This window comes from Gobio gobio (genome assembly GCF_949357685.1).
Source record: "Gobio gobio genome assembly, chromosome: 14".
Lineage (NCBI taxonomy): Eukaryota > Metazoa > Chordata > Actinopteri > Cypriniformes > Gobionidae > Gobio > Gobio gobio.
Window position 1 is genome coordinate 25,538,909 of NC_137107.1, and position 19,561 is coordinate 25,558,469.

The window sequence follows — 19,561 nt, forward strand, 5'->3', positions numbered from 1 at the left end:
ATTTGTTTTCTTTTTTAACTCTCCCACCCCTGTTAAGTTGTGTCTCTTCCTGTTGCCTTGCGACTTTCAAGACGTAAAGCCTTTTCTCTGTAGGGCCCATGGCAGCTAATTATAGGAAATTAGGCTCAAGTACTTCCTGAAGTAAAGGGTTGGTTGGGGGTTCTTAACCACATCTTACTCATGTGCACAAGCTTGAAATATTTATGCTCTGTGAAGGACAAACACATCATCTGTTTGCAGCACATTGACATCTTCTGTCTCCGTTTTCAGCTATTTCGGGAAGTGAGGATCATGAAGCTCTTGAATCACCCAAATATCGGTGAGCTTAACTGACAGACAAATCGCCCTTAAGTCTCTCAGCTTGAGTCTCCAGTTTTCCGGTTTTGGCAGTACCCACTGTTTTTTCCTCCCATTTTTGGGTTCATTAATCCTTGTCCAAATGTCAATGTTTTTCTGTGCAACTGGATTTGGTGAGCGTAAAACCTCTTGGGAATGACCCAAATCAAAATGATTTTTAGTCTTTAGCTAGCGTGCTGAATATTGCATTTAGGTAAAGCAAATTGTGTCTGTGAGTTCAACCTTTCTGACATTTTCCTCTTCTGTCCTCATGTAGTGAAGCTATTTGAAGTGATTGAGACCGATAAGACTCTCTACCTGGTGATGGAATATGCCAGCGGAGGTTAGAGCTCTCCTTTTTTTTTTTTTACCCTGTTACATCCTGTACCGTTTCTTTCTCTCGGATGTAATATGAAAGTTCAACTGTTATGTAAACTGTTATGCCTCTAGTTCACTATAGACAGGATGTGGCTCTCAGTCTATAGTACCCATTAAATACCAAAACTTACCATGGTACTACATCTTCATTCTTCAAATTTCATTGCCTGACCCGGATGAAAATGCGCTGCTGTTCAGCACAGTTCAGTGATTTAGTCAGTGTGCCGTGAAATGTAAAAATGACTGCATCTATGCGTGAGATTCTTTAAAAGCATTCTGTAATGGATCTACATCAAATCTAAATAGGATGTTAAGAGAACTTAAATAATTTGCACTGTTTCTATTGCACAATTTAAGTATGAATTGTTTTTTTTACAAACATTAAGACCTTCAGACGACAGCTGCAAAAACATCCCACTGCAGAGACAGCATTCCATAGGAAACACTGGCACCCACATATTCTACTTTGTATGTCATGCAAACAAATTGCAGATCCCAACACGTATACATCATGAATTATAAATATAAAATTTATTGACGGCTCTAGTTTAATTTCATCAGTCACCTATTTGTTTTCCAAGGTATCGATTTATAGTTAAGTACCAGAGGCTGGTATTGTACCACTGCTAGACTCTAGCTTGCCTTTCCAATTTGTGCATCCGTTTATTTTCTAAACGAGACTGTTGTTCCTCTTTTTAATTTGTAGGTGAGGTGTTTGATTACCTCGTTGCCCATGGCAGAATGAAAGAGAAAGAGGCCCGAGCCAAATTTAGACAGGTGAGAGGCTATGCATGTTTTTTATTCACTCACTCACTGTTGGATGAATACATTAGGAACATCTGTTCAATTTCTCATTAATGCAATTATCTAATCAACCAATCACATGGCATTTGCGTCAATGCATTTAAGGGTGTGGTCCTGGTCAAGACAATCTCCTGAACTCCAAACTGAATGTCAGAATGGGACATGAAATTGTTTTCATATTGCTGTGTGTGTGTGTGTGTGTGTGTGTGTGTGTGTGTGTGTGTGTGTGTGTGTGTGTGTGTGTGTGTGTGTGTGTGTGTGTGTGTGTGTGTGTGTGTGTGTGTGTGTGTGTGTGTGTGTGTGTGTGTGTGTGTGTGTGTGTGTGTGTGTGTGTGTGTGTGTGTGTGTGTGTGTGTGTGTGTGTGTGTGTGTGTGTGTGTGTGTGTGTGTGTGTGTGTGTGTGTGTGTGTGTGTGTGTGTGTGTGTGTGTGTGTGTGTGTGCACCCGCGATAGTCACCTCGCAGGATATATATATGACTATCGCGGGTGCACACATTGCAATATCAATGCTAAAAAGATTGCACAGCCCTAGTTCACATGGTTGGTCCGATCACGAGTAGACCGAATTCAGTAATGGTGTAAGTGGAGTCTGATCGTTCAATCCTCTTTTTGAGGAGGTCATTCAAGGAGACGCATTTTGCTAATGTTGATGACAATGCGATGTGTAAATGATGCTTAAAATCCACTAACGTTTAAAATCATCAAACAAATAGTTTTAGCAGTCAGTTATAAGTTATTGTTTGTGTGTGTGTGTGTGCAGATTGTGTCAGCAGTGCAGTACTGTCACCAGAAGTGCATTGTCCACAGAGACCTCAAGGTACACAAGATACATTTTCACACACTATGTATTTTCCTTTGTGAGTGTAGTCTTCTATACTGGTGCAGGTTTGGTTTCATCCTTAAATACATAATCACTAAAGATCCTCCCTTGCTTACAGGCAGAAAACCTGCTCTTGGATGCAGACATGAACATAAAAATTGCCGATTTCGGCTTTAGTAACGAGTTCACACTGGGCAACAAGCTGGATACTTTTTGTGGCAGCCCTCCATATGCTGCCCCCGAGCTCTTTCAGGGCAAGAAGTACGACGGACCGGAGGTGGACGTCTGGAGTCTTGGGGTCATACTATATACACTGGTCAGTGGTTCTTTGCCGTTCGATGGACAGAACCTAAAGGTGAGCACAGAGAAATGGGAGTAAAGGTCAACCGCTTTGCATTATATTCTAAATATTTGTGTTTGGGTGTTCTTAGGAGCTGCGAGAACGTGTTTTGAGGGGCAAGTACAGGATTCCCTTCTATATGTCGACCGACTGTGAGAACTTACTGAAGAAATTCCTTATACTCAACCCAACCAAGAGAGGGAGCCTTGAGGTTTGTACATGCATAAGTACTGATGCAATCTTGTGTCTTAAAGGGATAGTTCACCTAAAAATGAAAATGATCCTAAATAAATTTACTCACCCTCAAGCCATCCTAGGTGTATATGACATTCTTCTTTCAGACAAATACAATCAGAGTTATATTTAAAAAATCCAAGCATTAAAATGGCTAACAACTTTAACTTTTAACTGTTGGTGTAGTAGAGTCTGGTCTTCATTGCAGCTTATTCTGGCCAAGAATATATTTGTGCTGCTTTGATTTCAGCACTTTATGTCCTAGAGATTGATTTTTATTATGTATAGATTTTATGTGCCCCAGACTTTCAATCTTAAAATATGAAACTATCAAAAATGAATTGCTATGTTTAAAACAATTAATGTAAAATAATAAACCATTTTACTGTTGTTTGAAAAAAGGCCCTGAACAAAGGGATACATTTTGCCCCCCCCCCAAAGATCAGTGTACTTGGTTACCAAGGAGACAACAGTGAGTTGTCAGTGAGAAACTTGAGAAGAAATGAGACATGACAAATAACATTTCTTGAACAGGAAAATGTATGCATAATTTCCAATCAGACTGTAACTGTCCAAATGTGCAAACATTATAAAAAACACAATAAAAAACAGTATAAATTGTATATTCATAAAATACTGCCAATGACTTAGTCTTTTGAATATTGTATGTAATATTCAATGTCATTAAACCTCTCAAACTGTGGTAAATCCAGTGTGCAGTTGTTCTTGTGCAGATACCTGGTAAACACAATGGACTGATTAAAAACCTTGATTCCTGGAAATTACATAAAAGCCATTGCTATTTTTGTGTGCAATATGCATCAGACTGTTCATGAAGGGTCTGTGGGCGTATAGTCTGAGGCTTAGACTCTGCATAAACAACTGTTTGCAGATTGATATGTTTTTAATGGAGTGATATAGCTTTTCAGCACTGCGTGATGTGATTTTTGAAGTGCTGCCCTCAGTTGACTCTCTGTGCATCCCTTTCATAAAGGCCAACTCTTTTTGCATTACATTACTACTAGGGATGCACCGAATATTTGGCCACCGAACATTTTCGGCTGAAAATGGCCCAAAAGTGCATTTTCGGTTTTCAGCCGAAATACTTTTATCGCCGAAATGTTGTGATGACGCAAACAGAAACCGCGACCTGCACATGCTTGTCTGAAGCAACATGTCTGCGGTGTGGACGTGTTTCAGTATATCCGAGAAACACCCACGTCTGCTCCATGCACACGCACTGACAGCGAGAGCTGTTCAGTCCAGCTGTTCACTGCAGCAGCTCATGTTCTCGATGAGAAGAGGAACAGACTTCACTGTGAAACCGATCGGTTTCCGAATGCAATCTTTAACAGTGGGCATGTTTTAAGCGCGGAACACACTTCAATCCGAGTTCCCACACCAACATCGATCAACATGTATCACGAAATTCAAACGATAAATGCCGTTTTGACGCTCTTTAATGTGGCATCACTGATCACATCACAGTTTAAGCGGCGTGCGCACGCGTGAACGCGATCATCTGTGAACGCCAATAAACATGAATGAACATCTAAGGTATGTTGAGGATACATTACAACTTACTGTCACGTATCATATGTGGTGTAATCGCTCAATCAGTGTTTCAACGGCGAAAAGACGTCAATATAACTGCTTGTAAACTAAACAATGTCATGTAACTTTAGCATCACATTTACCTCAGGCAGTCATTCAGTGTCCACAGAATTTTATTCACTAGAGTAAATCAACTCTTTAACTAAATATATTACCTATATTAGCCGTTATATTCATTATATTCAACTTAACCTGTTAATGATATCTTGATTATTTCATGTATGTTTAAATAAACCTGTCCTGAAAATGACAGAAACTGTGTATAAATTATTATATTTCAACAACGAATTGGATAAAAAACTATTTTATAATTAGATTTAGAAGTTATTGCAAAAACTGCCTCATGTGAAGTTTACATGTTTGCGTACTGTGTTATTTGAGTGTTGATTATTAGACCTAAAAATAAATAGCAACTGAATTTAGGCTAATAGTTTGGGCTCTGTTGTTAACCTTTAATATTAATGTGCAAGTAAGGGCTCCCTATATAGTTTACAGCAATATCTTCAATAAACTTTTAGTTATAATTTAATTCATTTAAGGACAGATACTTTTTTTTCTTCTTCAGTAAACCAATAAAAATAAATAAAAAGCCATTTTGTAAAACTGCTGTTCCGAACCCGTACGGAACCGTCAGTTTTGTGTTAACATATGAGCTATGGCAGTCTTTCTTTTGATACACTATTATGTTGAAGGCCTACAGAGAAAATAGTTGTATCCTTAAGCAGTTGCACTTGTTCTGAATGCACTTTCTTGTAGTAGTCCTACAGAATTTTTTTTTAAATGCACTTTGTTTTTATGAGAGAACATTTAATTTTAAAACCTTTCTGTAGGCCTGTACATTATTATTTAATGTACAAATGAGTGGGGTCAAGTTAAACATTTTAGTTTGAATTTTATTTTATACTGTGCATTGTTGCAATGTGCTAAATAAATATTGGCATAATTTGTAATTGATTTATTCTTTGAAACTTTAATATTAATTTATGCAATGGCAATGCCTTGATTTTAGTAAAGTTAGTACATAGTCATAGCCATAAATGCAATGGTACTAATAATTGGCATAATTTCTTTCGGTGTTTCGGTTTTCGGCCTTGGTTTCCTCTTTTTCGGTTTCGGCCAAGAATTTTCATTTCGGTGCATACCTAATTACTACCCGCCTAATATGATCTCTCCACTTTGTACCCTTTCTTTCTGCTTACACTCAGCAGCAGATCATGAAGGACCGGTGGATGAACGTGGGCCATGAGGACGACGAGTTGAAGCCCTACATCGAACCCCAACCCGACTACAAGGACCCTAAGAGGACAGGTCAGCACCCCATCAGTGCAGGGGGTTGGAAGAGAGGTGGGGTAGACGTGGCCCGGGGCTTTGGTGGTGGGTGGGATTTAAGACAGAGATGGGTTATGATTGGGTAATAAATCTTGGTGATGGGACTGGATCTGAATTCTTTACAGCAGCTCATCTGAGCATCTTTATTTGTGAGTTAAAGCAACCATTGATGATTTTCCTGCTTTCAAATTTCCTGTTTTCTTGTCTCTTTACTGTTTGTGTTTGAAATGGTTTGCATCATTTTTTTTTAATCAAAATATTTAGTTGTTTTACTTATACTTGGGGTTAGGGATATGTAATCCCTTTCCCTAAGTATTAAAATGTGGTGGGTAATTCATGTTGCACCATTTGTACTACAGACATAAGTTATACCCTAAATGTTTTTACATTTCTAAGCAGTCAGACCTTTTTGACTAGTGGATTGCATTTTTGAAGGAATCTTAGCCATTTATAGTGACCAGAATATTGGGACATGGGATGGGCTTGTTTGGCTTGATCCAGAAATAAATCACCCACCCAAACATCCAGTACAACTTAGAATACACATTGAGACAGTTATGCTTGAGGAAACACTGTAAATATAAAACTCTAATTCAGCATGTTGTCATCAAACTTGTAAGCTCTCTTTTCCTACTTTATTTAACCCTTTGTTCTGTGTCCTCAGATATTATGCTACGAATGGGATACTCTTTAGAGGAGATACAAGACTCCCTTATCAACCAAAAATACAATGATGTCATGGCAACTTACTTATTACTGGACTATAGGAACTCAGAGGTATGCAACTCTAAAGATCATATGAATATCTGTGTTTGTGCTTGAAATTTGTAGGGCTGTAATTTTTTATAATTTTTTTGTTTGTTGTTTTGATCAGTTTTTTTCCCGTTGCTTTGTTTTTTTGTTGTTCTGCTTTTATTTTCATTTTTGTTTGGTTCTTTTTTCTTTCTTTTTTTATATATTTTCATTATATTTACTATAACTGCTATATTAAGCGAACGATGCAGAGAATTTCCATAATTAGTCTTTAAAAAGGCATCTTATTATTCATATTAGAGTGTGCAGATTCTGGATAAATTGTGACTTGTGATTTTTCTGTTTAAGATAAAATTAATTACGCCTACTGGATGAATCAGCGTTTTTGAACAAATCTCTTTAATGAATGATTCAATGTGAAATACGTTTTGTCACCACCTACTGGAGTAGGGATGTAACTGATACTATCTTTATTTGAAGCGTCAAGTTTTAAACGGTGATTTACTTTACTTTTGATCGCTACTGTAGACATCAGTGTTTATTTGGGGTGTAACGGTACACGTATTCGTATTGAACCGTTTCGGTACAGGGCTCTCGGTTCGGTGCGCGTGTGTACCGAACGGTTATGAATGCAATCTTTAACAGTTAACAGTCGGCTTGTTTAAAGCGCCGAACACACTTCAATCCTAGTTCCCACACAAACATATTGAGTATTCAGTCCATTTTATCACGATAACGATCCATTTTATTCAAACGATAAATGCCGTTTTAACGCTCTTTAATGTGACGTAACTGATAGACGCGTATCAGTTCAACTTCAAGCAGCAGCGTGTACATTACAACTTACTGAAACGTATCATATGTTGTGTAATCGCTCCATCTGTGTTTCAACCACGGAAAGACAATAAAACAGCTTGTAAACAATGTCATGTAGAATCACGTTTACCTCAGAAGTCATTCCGTGTCCATAGCTGTGAGAGATTCACTAGAGTTCACTAGAGAGATTAACTCTTTCACTGAATACATGCACAATATTAGCCTATTTATTCATTATATTAGCCTATATATATTCATTATATACTACTTAGCCTGTTAGTGATGTCTTGTTTATTTGATATATGTTTAAATAAACCTGTCATGAAAATTACAGCCACTAAATGATTATATTTCAACAACAAATTGGAGAAAAAATAATAATTAGATTTAGAAGTTAATGCAAAACCTTATGTGAAGCTTATGAGTGTTGATTATTATATCTAAAAATAAATAGCAACTGAATTTAGGCTAATAGTTTGGGCTCTGTTGTTAATCTTTAATAGCAATATGTAAGTAAGGGCTCCCTACAGGGAGTGCAGAATTATTAGGCACGTTGATTTTCTGATCATATTTTTTTTCCAGGCACATTTGACCAATTCCAAACCACAGTAATCCTAATAACTACTATTGATTTAGTATTTAATAATGTATAAGTGATATATAATTGTTCATGAAGGCTGGAAATGAAAATCACCTTATATTCAGGTGTGCAGAATTATTAGGCATGTTTTCTTTTACAGATAAATTGAGCCAAAAAAGAGATTTAACTCAGACTGAAAAGTCAAAAAGTATTAAATGCCCATGAGAAGGATGCAATACTAATGCAATACTAGACATTGCAGTTAAGGCATGACCATTGGACAGTGAAATGCTCGTTGGGTCAGCAGGATCTGACAAAAACAGGTGGTGAAGAAAAGACACCTGTTAACTGCAAAAGAATGAAGAATTAAGGTGAAGAATTAAGGGTGAAACCATCAGGAACCCTTTAGTCTCCAGCGCCACCATTTTCCAAAGCTGCAACCTACCTGGAGTCTCCAGAAGTGCAAGGTGTCAGGATCTCAGAGACTTCAGTTAGGTAAAGAATCCTAAAAAATGACCCCCACTAGATAAGAATCACAAGCTGAAGTGTTGTAAAATACATGAAGAAGGTTTTTTTATAGGCTTTATGGACAGATAGGTTGAGAGTGACTCTTGAAGGACCAGCACCACATCCTCTAATACCACTGTTTGAAGAATTCATCTTCCAGAATCTGGCAGTACGTTTTGGGAGTTCATTTTTAGTCCATCTCTGCAAAACGGACTTCAGGATGGACTAAAATGAACTCCCAAAACGTACTGCCAGATTCGGGAAGATGAATTCTTCAAACAGAGGTACTAGAGGATGTGGTGCTGGTCCTTCAAGAGTCACTCTCAACCTATCTGTCCATAAAGCCTATAAAAAAACCTTCTTCATGTATTTTACAACACTTCAGCTTGTGATTCTTATCTAGTGGGGGTCATTTTTTAGGATTCTTTACCTAACTGAAGTCTCTGAGATCCTGACACCTTGCACTTCTGGAGACTCCAGGTAGGTTGCAGCTTTGGAAAATGGTGGCGCTGGAGACTAAAGGGTTCCTGATGGTTTCACCCTTAATTCTTCACCTTAATTCTTCATTCTTTTGCAGTTAACAGGTGTCTTTTCTTCACCACCTGTTTTTGTCAGATCCTGCTGACCCAACGAGCATTTCACTGTCCAATGGTCATGCCTTAACTGCAATGTCTAGTATTGCATTAGTATTGCATCCTTCTCATGGGCATTTAATACTTTTTGACTTTTCAGTCTGAGTTAAATCTCTTTTTTGGCTCAATTTATCTGTAAAAGAAAACATGCCTAATAATTCTGCACACCTGAATATAAGGTGATTTTCATTTCCAGCCTTCATGAACAATTATATATCACTTATACATTATTAAATACTAAATCAATAGTAGTTATTAGGATTACTGTGGTTTGGAATTGGTCAAATGTGCCTGGAAAAAAAATATGATCAGAAAATCAACGTGCCTAATAATTCTGCACTCCCTGTATATAGTTTACAGCATTATCTTTAAGAAACTTTTAGTTATAACTGAATTAATTTAAGGACAGACACAATTTTTTTTTCATTAATCCACTGTTGAATAAAAATTAATAAAAAGCAATTTTGTAAAACTGCTGTACCGAATCCGTACCGAACCATCAGTTTTGTGTACCGTTACACCCCTAGTGTTTATATCTAACTAAAAGATAGAAATAATGATACTGTGTAGTTAAAATGACTGTTTGTGAAGCTGTTTCATATCTATACATCACAGCTGCTCTCTCTTACTCGCTGTGATCACACGTCAAAGGTTTAATAGGCATTGGTGAAATGTTGTCATTTAGGAATAAGCTTGTGTGGGTGTTTGAATCAAGATGGCAATCTTTTAACGATCATTCATGCAGCTCTAATTCATATATATTTATTTACAATATGTATGAGAGTTTATTTTGCAGATTTAAAGTGATGAGCACATAAATGTATTTTTTTTTCTCCCTCCTAGCTGGATGAATTATCAATAAAGCCCCGCCTAAGCACTGACCTCACAAACAACGCCCAATCACCTTCTCACAAGGCACAACGCAGCACCTCCAATCAGAAGTCGCGCAGATCCACAGACCAAAGTAAAGCATCATTCTTCTAGTCATAAGCCACAATAAGCACTGCCTTATTGGTTTGTAGATCTCAAACGTTTTCCCTTTCCACCACAGGCTCCTCTGTTTCCACCAAGCGTCCTCAGGGCGACAGTAAGCACATCGCCAGTTCAAGCAGCTCCAGTAAAGTCCCTCCCAGCCCGCTGATCTCCGGAGACCATAAGAAAACTCCTACCCCTTCCACTGTGAGTACAGAGCCCCCTGAGGAGCCGATGACTGATAGGCATCAGGGTTGTGATCTCACGTCACTGATTTCTCTGTTTGCTCTCTATGTGCCGTATAGAACAGCATCCTGTCCACAGGCACCAGCCGCAGTAGGAACTCTCCAATCACTGAGAGAGCCACTCTGGGAGTACAGAACGGCAAGGACAGGTACTGCCACATTCCTCTTTATGCACAGTCTTCCTTTCCAACCACGAATCACATGGAAGAGCCTATCAAATTCATTTCTGCAAAGTGGACTGGTGTTAAAAGTAGTGTATGCGCATATATGTATATTTAGACTTGGAAAGCTTCTCTGCTCTCGACTCATTCTGTCAGGCTGTTGCCCTGCCAGCATGGGAAACATAATCCTGTTATGCACACACATACATTCACACATTGACAATTGCACACATTTGAGCGCAGCACGGAGCTGAAATCTGTTCAGCTAGATTTGCGACGCCTTCGGGAACGTAGAATTAGTCCAAGGATTAAAAGAGAGTAATGGTTTAAAGGCTTGACAGCTTGGGTTCCTTTTAATACAATAAAATAATATTCCAGGTTATTTTCAACTTAATGTCTGTCGTGGCATTCTATGGATTAGCACAAGCAATAATTTATAGCTATACGCTTACAATGAATCGATGTAAAAAATTATCTCAATTGCAAGAGAATAACCATAACACTTTAAAAAGTTTGTGGTCTGTATCATTTGTATTTTTGATAAGTCTCTTATGCTCACCAAGGCTGCATTTATTTGATCAAAAATATACTAAAACTGTGTTAATATTGTGAAATATTATCACTGTTTAATTTTTTATCCTGTAATTTATTCTAGTGATGGCAAAGCATAATTTCAGCATCATTACGCAAGTCTTCAATGTCTTGAATGTTATTAGAAATGATTCTAATATGCTGATTTGTTGCTCGACAAACATTTATCAAAAATTTTAAACAGTTGTGCTTAATATTTTTGTGGAAACCTATATATAATTTAGGTTTCTTTGAATAGAAATTTCACAATGTTTTTTTTTGTTGTTGTAACATTATAAATGTCTTCACTGACCACTTTTGATAAATTTAGTATGTCCTTGATAAATGAAAAGTATTACTTTCTTAAAAAAAATTGTTTACTGACTCCAAGCTTAAACGGTAGATTTTCATCCACCTAGATAAGCAGTTCTATTCCAAAAAGATGATTTGGATAACTCTATAGTTCAAGCTGAAAATGTAAGTGCTTTTTTGCAGAAACACAAGCTGCACATGTCCTCTTAAACCCTCTGGGCAGCATACCAACTATTGTAACGGCATTAGTTAATTACTACACACTCAGGGACAAGCGAGAATAATTGTCTATGGTAATCAACAGAATGCCACAGATATTGTCGATAAAACCTATGTTGAAAACTACCTGGATATTTCTCTAATGGTTCCTAAAGGTTCCGATAAATATCTACTGTGGTAAATTCCTGCAGTCAGAGCACTGCAGATTAAGGATGTATTTTGGTACCAAATTGATACTAAAATAAAAAGTCTGATCAGTTTTATTATAGTATCTGACATGCTGCTTATGTTAATATTTATCAGATTAGCAGATTGAAAAAAGAAAACAACCCAGTACTCTGAATTTATTGACTATTACCTTGAACTTATTGACTGCTTGTGTACAGAATTGAATTTATTATGTAATGTTACTGTTCCCAACCTGGAAATACTGAGAAATTTAGAAATGTACATTCCAGCAATGGAATAGAATAAAAAAGATGATAGAATTTATTGAAAATTCATAGAAATATCTGTAGTGATAAAAAAAAAAAAAAAAAAAGTTTTCTAGTTCAGCTCTGCTCTAAAATATTACATTACCTAGATGGAATAGGAGCCCTGTAATATGTAACATTTTAAATAAAAGAGTGTGGAAAGTTCACTGTGGAAACACTATCGAGAATCGTGAAACTTCACTGCTATATTTTACTGCAGATATACTCAGACACACTCTGACTACATACCAATCAGTGGTAATACATCAATCTCATCCCTTAATCTGGAATTAGTGATTTTGCCTGACCCAAATAATCAGGTTGGAGAGAAGAGATGCTGGAAATTGAAAACGTCAGCCTTGTTATATGGATGTTTAATTTTGCTTGAGGTGACAAGCGGCAGCACAGTCAGAAAGCTGACGCGAAAAGAGTTTTATATGTGTGCGCAAGGTCAGCAAATAAAAATACGTAAAATTATGGGACTCATGGAACACCTGCCACCAAATAACCCTCACAAATGCATCAGACGTCTTTTGTCTTCCGCTTTTATTCTATGTATTATATTCAGTTTGATAAACTTAACCTATTTAATAATTGAGTTGATGTGAGTAGCTTTTAAATGCACATCATGCCCATGAGGCTTATACTCTTGTCAGATGCTTTTGATCGTCACTGCATCTCATTTCAAATTCTCACTCAATGCACAGAGACAGAGCAAGCTTTCCAGCAATAATGCAAGTTTGATCCAACATTGACTAGCTTTGATCTGTATAGATCTAAAAATAGACTAAAATAGAGCCCAATCCTGCATTATTGCAACGCAGTGTTGTATTTTTATCTCCTGGTGTGTGTGTGTGCTTTTGTCTTATTCCATCACTTTCTCAACTCTCATGCCATCTTTGCTAAATCTGCTTTACAACCTCACCCATACTTCCCTCCACTCTGTACGTGGGGGTGTTCGTACGTGGGGGCTGTTATTATTCGTTTTCCCCCAGCCTGAACACTCCAGGGTCCCGCGCATCCACCGCCTCGGCAGCCGCGGTGCTTGCCGCCTCATCCCGCACCCGCCACCACAAGTCCTTGTCCACCTCCGCCCACCCCAGCCCCCCAGACCTCCATGCACATCGCCCCAGGCAAGTGGCAGCCAAACTCGAAACTATTCCGAAGGAGGATTCGACTTCAATAATTAGTGATGAGTCAAGTCATATGATTTGATTTTTAGGCAGAAGCTTTTTTTTTTTTGGGAGTTTTGGAATACATGAGATCTGCAGACCGAATTCGTCAAGCAAAGAGATGGGAAGGCCCTGAACCGGAGTTTTTTTTTGTTTTTTTGACCCTGTCTACTTTTCTCTCACTCGTTATCCACAATAATACAACCGTCTCACTCGCCGTCCCACTTTCCCCTCCATGTAAAAACACGTTGTCTACGTCACATACCTGCCAAGCCATTTCTTTCTAACCCATAATTCACATGCATGCTTTAACTCGCTGTCTTTCTTTTCTTGTAAGTTCATCCTTCACTTATGCATGTATTGTCGCTTAGCTTGCTGTCATACTGCAGTCTTTAGGTCTGCTGCCTCATCCTTCTCCGCCCCTTCTTTTCTGCAGACAATCTAGTATACTCTAAAACCTGTCTCACTGCTTGCGTGACTTTAATAAAGATGTTTGTACAATTCTGGAACGTTAAACGGTTGTCACAGGTGGTTGTATGCATGCTAACAATGGTTTTGTCTCCCTCCCTAAAGATGTTTTTTGTTGTTGTGTGAGTCTCGTTATTTGTTGGTAATAGCTGCATGGTAACTATTAAGGGTGACGTGTGAAATTTTTTTTCTGTGTTAAAGTACTTTTAAAGGGTAAGTTCACCCAAAAATGAAAATTCTGTCATTAATTACTTAACCTCATGTCGTTCGACACCCGTAAGACCTCCGTTCATCTTCAGAACACAAATGAAGATATTTTAGTTGAAATCCTATGGCTCTGAAAGGCCTCCATTGGCACAATGCACGGTTCACTCTCAAGACCCATAAAAGGTACTAAAGACGTCGTTACAAAGTCCATCTCACCGAAGCTTCGAAGCATTATGAATCAGCGAATCGAATCATGATTCGGATCGCGTGTCAAACTGCTGAATTCACATGACTTTGGCGATCCAAACCGCTGAATCGACTCACTGATTCATAACGCTTCGAAGCTTCATGATGCTGTGTTTTGAAATCGTCATCACTATATAAGTCGTTATTTAGGGGGTTTTTTTGCGCACAAAAACTATTCTCGTCGCTTCATAAAGTTATTGTAGAACCACTGTAGTGAGATGGACTTTGTAACGACGTCTTTAGTACCTGTTATGGGTCTTGAGAGTGTAAAGTGCATTGTGCCAATGGAGGCCTTTCTGAGCCATCGGATTTCAAGTTAAATATCTTCATTTGTGTTCCGAAGATGAACGGAGGTCTTACGGGTGTCAAACGACATGAGGGTAAGTAATTAATGACAGAATTTTCATTTTTGGGTGAACAAACCCTTTAATGTGGATAGACAACTATAAGTTAAGCATTTGAAATACTGAAGACATTGCATTAGTGTTTCATTGATGTAAAAATTCTGTCCAATACCGATTAGAACTACAGTTAAACTGCCTTTCAAAAATACAGTAAAAACAGTAATATTGTGAAAAATGATTGCAATTTTAAAATAACTTTTATACTTTAATATTTTTAAATATAATTTATTCCTGTGATGGCAAAGCTACATTTTCAGCATTATTACTCCAGTCTTCAGTGTCACATGAGCCTTCAGAAATCATTCTATAGGCTGATTTGATAGATTCATTTTCTGAAGATTACATTTAAGTGTTATTAAATGTGTATTTTTAAAGTTTAAATTTCAGGGAGAATTTGATTTACTACAAATAAATGTAGTATGAAAAAAAAAAAAGCTGAACAGTTAAATATCTTGTATTGGCTGATATTGTGCTTAATATTGGCCAATATATGATATGGTGATGCAGAAGTTACACACTTCACCTTTAACTATTACCTATTGTATGATTTTGTAACATTCAAAAAAAACTGTGGTCCTTGTGTGATTTAAGCCTGTGGATTGTCGCATGTCTGGCATGGTACAGAAAGGGCTGATGATGGAATTATACTTGGATTTCACACGCAAGTGCATGCTTGGATCACATTTTAAAATCAATCGCAAATTAAATGTTGGTTTTATTTCCACAAGGATAATGTGTAGGGATGCACGATGTATATAGGCCACTGTATCTGTATCAGCCGATATATGTTCATTTTTAATGTTATCGATCCAATAAGAAAACTTAGCTGGTATATTAAAGCTGATAAATAATGAAAAAAGGAAAATAGCAACATTTTGGTTTTGATTTATCAGCCAATATATCGGTTATTGGCTTTCAAATATAGAGAATTATTGGTTATGGGTATCGCCCAAAATTGTCATATCGTTGCATCCATAATTATTGGTCTGCCATCAGTGCATAAATCAAGGGGCTTACATCTACTGTATTTTAATGGCTGCAATAAAGTATTAACCGATTCCCTTTCACCTTTGCAAACTTCTTTGTAAAAAACAGCTCAGCCAACCAGAGAGCACCAGTTGTGTCCCCCTCAGCTCAGAACATAAACATTTCCTCCATGGCTGACCGTACCAACTTCCCCAGAGGGGTGACGAGCAGAAGCACTTTCCACGCCGGCCAGCAAAGAGCCACACGAGACCAGCAAGCCTCAGCATACAACGACCCCTCTGCCTCCCCTTCCCTGTCCCATGGCAACAGCCAGGTGCGCCGTCCCGGGACGGGTATCTTCAGCAAGTTTACTTCCAAATTTGTACGCAGGTGAGTTTATGATCGGTCCACATGATGACATTGTTACGTGCGTTTGCGAAATATTAAGTTCAGCAATACACATGCGCACGTTCTCATGACTCTCACCAGTGCTCCCCTCTTTCAGGACCAATTGGTTTGGACTGGCACTGTTTTTTATCGCTAAGATCATGAACTCTGAAACAAAGGGCTGCCGGAGCAGAGATGGTTTTAAGTGTGAGAGATGCTAACTGATGGATAACTAACATTAAATCCAGGGTTCCCACAGTCAGAGAATACGTAGAAATATCAGGGAGTGATTTCCATGCCTAGAAAAGTCATGGAGATTAAGTACATCTTATTCTGTTTTTGTAGTTATGCTAATTAAATTGTCTTTTTTTTTTTTAATCTTTATCTGGTAATCAGAAAGGATTTGGAAAGTCCTCAATTCAATAGCCAAAAGGTGTGGGAACCCTGCAAACCGGACCCTAATCTTAACATCCATCATTCATGCAATGCATTTACAATTCACAATTTCTTCAGCGATCTTAAATGGCCCCGTTTTAACTTAATAAATTATAATTCCCATTCTTTAATCTGACTTCAAACACCCGGTGCCCTTTTTAGCTTCCCCCAGCTAACACTAATGCTCAGAAGAACCTTTCATAGGTTTCATAAAGAACCCTTTTTTAAACTCTTCATCTATCACCCAAACACAAAGTATTTAATCCTTTTTGGAGAGTTTTTTTTTTTTTCAATGGTTCATGTACATGTGAGAAACACTTTATTTTCCCTTTTTTCTCTAATTTTTTTTGTAGAAATCTCTCATTCAGATTTCCCAGAAGGTAGGCAATAACACTACCCTTGCGTTTTCTCAAGACGATGTCTTTTTCCTGTGCTCTATATTCCTTCTGTGATGTCTTGCCAACTTTTTTTTTTTGTTCCATATGCATATTTTTTCATGGTATTATTCTTTACTAATGCTCTGCGTTCATTGCCTGACTCACTCCTCCGCCAGCCATCTTTTCCTCCTTCTCTTCCCTCGTTGAATAACGCATCCCTCTTTCAATTGCATCACATCCTGCTCCTCCTTCATTTGAACTCATGGAGTCCGGTCATGTACAATGTGCCGCAGAGCTTGTGAATGGTCTCCCTGCGCCCTCGTCTGTACTGTCATCATGCAACATGACTACACTCCTACAATGCAGTTAAATGATAGTGTGATACACTCTCCAAGTTTGCCAGGTGTTTGTAGATTTTCAAATTACACCATTGGACAAGGACTGAACTCTTGATAAAACCCTTTCTGAAACTAAGTGTTTTTGATGTTCAGCTTGCACATCTACTTAAAACACTCAAATGCACAGCTATATCTATCTACAGTGCCTAGGTAAAAAAAACAATTGTGAGCTTGCAGTCAAATTTAATGTGATGAAAGGGAAAGACTGGGCGCTGCTATAAATAGACAACACATTTCTATCGCAGTGTCCACAACAAACATACAGCATGACAGTTGAAGTCTGATTCATGAACTGATTCATTTTAATGAATCTGTCAGAAATCTGTCTGTTCTTGATTTAGTGAGAAGCAAGTTGTTTTGTCATGTCCAACTCTAAATGAACAGAGAACTGTTACTCGAATGGTTAATTTGCTAGCTAGCTCACCCTCATGATGTTCCAAAATGATGACTGAAGTATATCTTTAAAACACAAATGAATGAAACTTGAATGATTTCAGTTCCTCCATAGAAAATCCATTACACCAAACTTTTGATATGAAAACTTTTTCATATGAAACGATTGCGTCTCTTCAAAAGACGGGCATTTAACAGTTTGATTTACATGGTTTCCTTTTTTGTTTTACATGGCTTACTTTTTATGTTAACCTTAAAGGGACAGTTCACCCAAAAATGAAAATTCTGTCTTCATTTACTCACCCTCAAGTTGTTCCAAACTTGTATAAATGTCTCTTCTGCTGAACACAAATTAAGATTTTAATAATGACATTGACTTTCATAGTATGAAAACAGTACTATGGTAGTCAATCGGGCCTGAGATCTGCTTGGTTACAAACATTCTTCAAAATATAATATTTTGTGTACAGCAGAACAAATGCATTTATACAGGTTTGGAACAATGATGTAAATGAGTAAATGATGACAGAATTTTTATTTTTGGGCGAACTATCCCTTTAAGATTTGGTCGCTTGAACTTTCAATTGACATTCTCAGGTTTCATAAAAAATGTCTTTGTGTTTTAAAGATTCTTATGTGTTTGGAACAACTTAATGGCGAGTTGATGACTTGTTTTTAGGTGAACAATCCCTTTAAGGGTTGTGAGATTTGTATCAGTGTAGTTTCTGACTGGTTGTTCAAATCAGCAAGTGTTTTAAAAACCTAGTGTTGGTATAAATGGTTCCTTCATTAAAGGCACAATATGTAAGCTTTTTGGGATAAAATATCCAAAAACCACTAGAACACTGTTATGTAATTTATTGACTTGTGCACTTACATTATCCAAAATGTTTCCAACAATGTATATATTCAGAGAAATCCGCTATTTTAACCAGTGTAACAGCCTGTGTTATTGTGTCGCCTGTTAAGGACATCATATCTGTGAGACTCCAAAGACATTTGGATATATTATGCTTTTTATTAGACAGTTGAGCAACTGTTTAGATACTTTTATCGACAAGGAACTAATCATTGTTACATAGTTCAACACGGTTAATCTTTGTTGTTTGAATCTTGTACCATACCTCAGAGACAACACTATTTTGTCAAGTGGCTAACATAGCATAATCAGAAAGAGCTTTATTTGTAGTAACAATAATACAGCACTTTCTCGGCCTAGAATATATATTTAAAATGAATTCCATGTAATTTAGCAACAGTTATTTAGTCATCCGGTTTTTATGATATTCTAATATCGATCTAGATTACTGCAGTGTGCAACAAGTGTCTCATACCAGCCACCAAGCGAACGCACAGAGTAATGTTAACATAACTTTCAACACACTTAATTATTTTAGTGTGATTGTTTTGACCAAGTAATAAGGCGAAATAGTGACCTGTATGAATAGTAATTCAGCACTTGCGGCTGTCTTATTAGAATTAAATTATGTGGATTTAAGTGATCAAACTTAACCAACAAAGTTCAGGGAAGGAAGTGACCATTGAACGTAACTTAAATCGTAAAATAAACAAGGCATAATAAAAACAGCAAAGTAAAATGTCTCAGCCTCTTGGCTCCGCAATAAGGTTAATAAAACTTTAATGCATTAGTTCATCCATGAACATAATTTCTGCCCGAGTTCCGTCGGATTGCTTTTCATTGGCTGTGGAGCTGAAGACGACAACGCTCATGATTCCACGCTCATCCATGGCGTCAAGATATGCCTTTGCAATTGTTTTAAAAAAGCGACCTCTAGCGGCGAAACTTACATACTGTGCCTTTAACCATACTTTTATTCTTGTATTGGTAAAGTATTGTTAATAAAGGTGTAATGCTATTATAATCAAAATTATATTGTCTTGAGTATGTTTAGCTAAGCATTTAGACAAAGAATTGATCAATTCCTTTTTCGCATCCATTTTGTAGACTCCTCAGACAGAAGGTGTGAAATATTCATATCTAACAGCATGTAG

At 37.4% G+C, this 19,561-nt stretch overlaps 1 protein-coding gene across 26 annotated transcripts in view; it reads left to right on the top strand.

Moving 5' to 3' along the window:
* mark2a (MAP/microtubule affinity-regulating kinase 2a) overlaps positions 1-19,561 on the top strand; it is a 56,788-nt gene that overhangs the window by 33,781 nt on the left and 3,446 nt on the right. For 4 of the 26 annotated variants that reach the window (XM_079834781.1, XM_079834782.1, XM_079834757.1 and 1 more), the window contains exons 4-17: positions 271-319; positions 614-679; positions 1,421-1,491; positions 2,279-2,335; positions 2,457-2,693; positions 2,770-2,889; positions 5,735-5,870; positions 6,520-6,632; positions 9,987-10,107; positions 10,195-10,322; positions 10,421-10,509; positions 13,091-13,228; positions 15,688-15,948; positions 16,734-16,760. In XM_079834781.1, coding sequence (XP_079690907.1) covers positions 271-319; positions 614-679; positions 1,421-1,491; positions 2,279-2,335; positions 2,457-2,693; positions 2,770-2,889; positions 5,735-5,870; positions 6,520-6,632; positions 9,987-10,107; positions 10,195-10,322; positions 10,421-10,509; positions 13,091-13,228; positions 15,688-15,948; positions 16,734-16,760 — 1,613 coding nt within the window. The remainder of the gene's footprint in view (positions 1-270; positions 320-613; positions 680-1,420; positions 1,492-2,278; positions 2,336-2,456; positions 2,694-2,769; positions 2,890-5,734; positions 5,871-6,519; positions 6,633-9,986; positions 10,108-10,194; positions 10,323-10,420; positions 10,510-13,090; positions 13,229-15,687; positions 15,949-16,733; positions 16,761-19,561) is intronic. The other 22 variants (XM_079834770.1, XM_079834769.1, XM_079834760.1 and 19 more) reach the window with 7 other exon arrangements.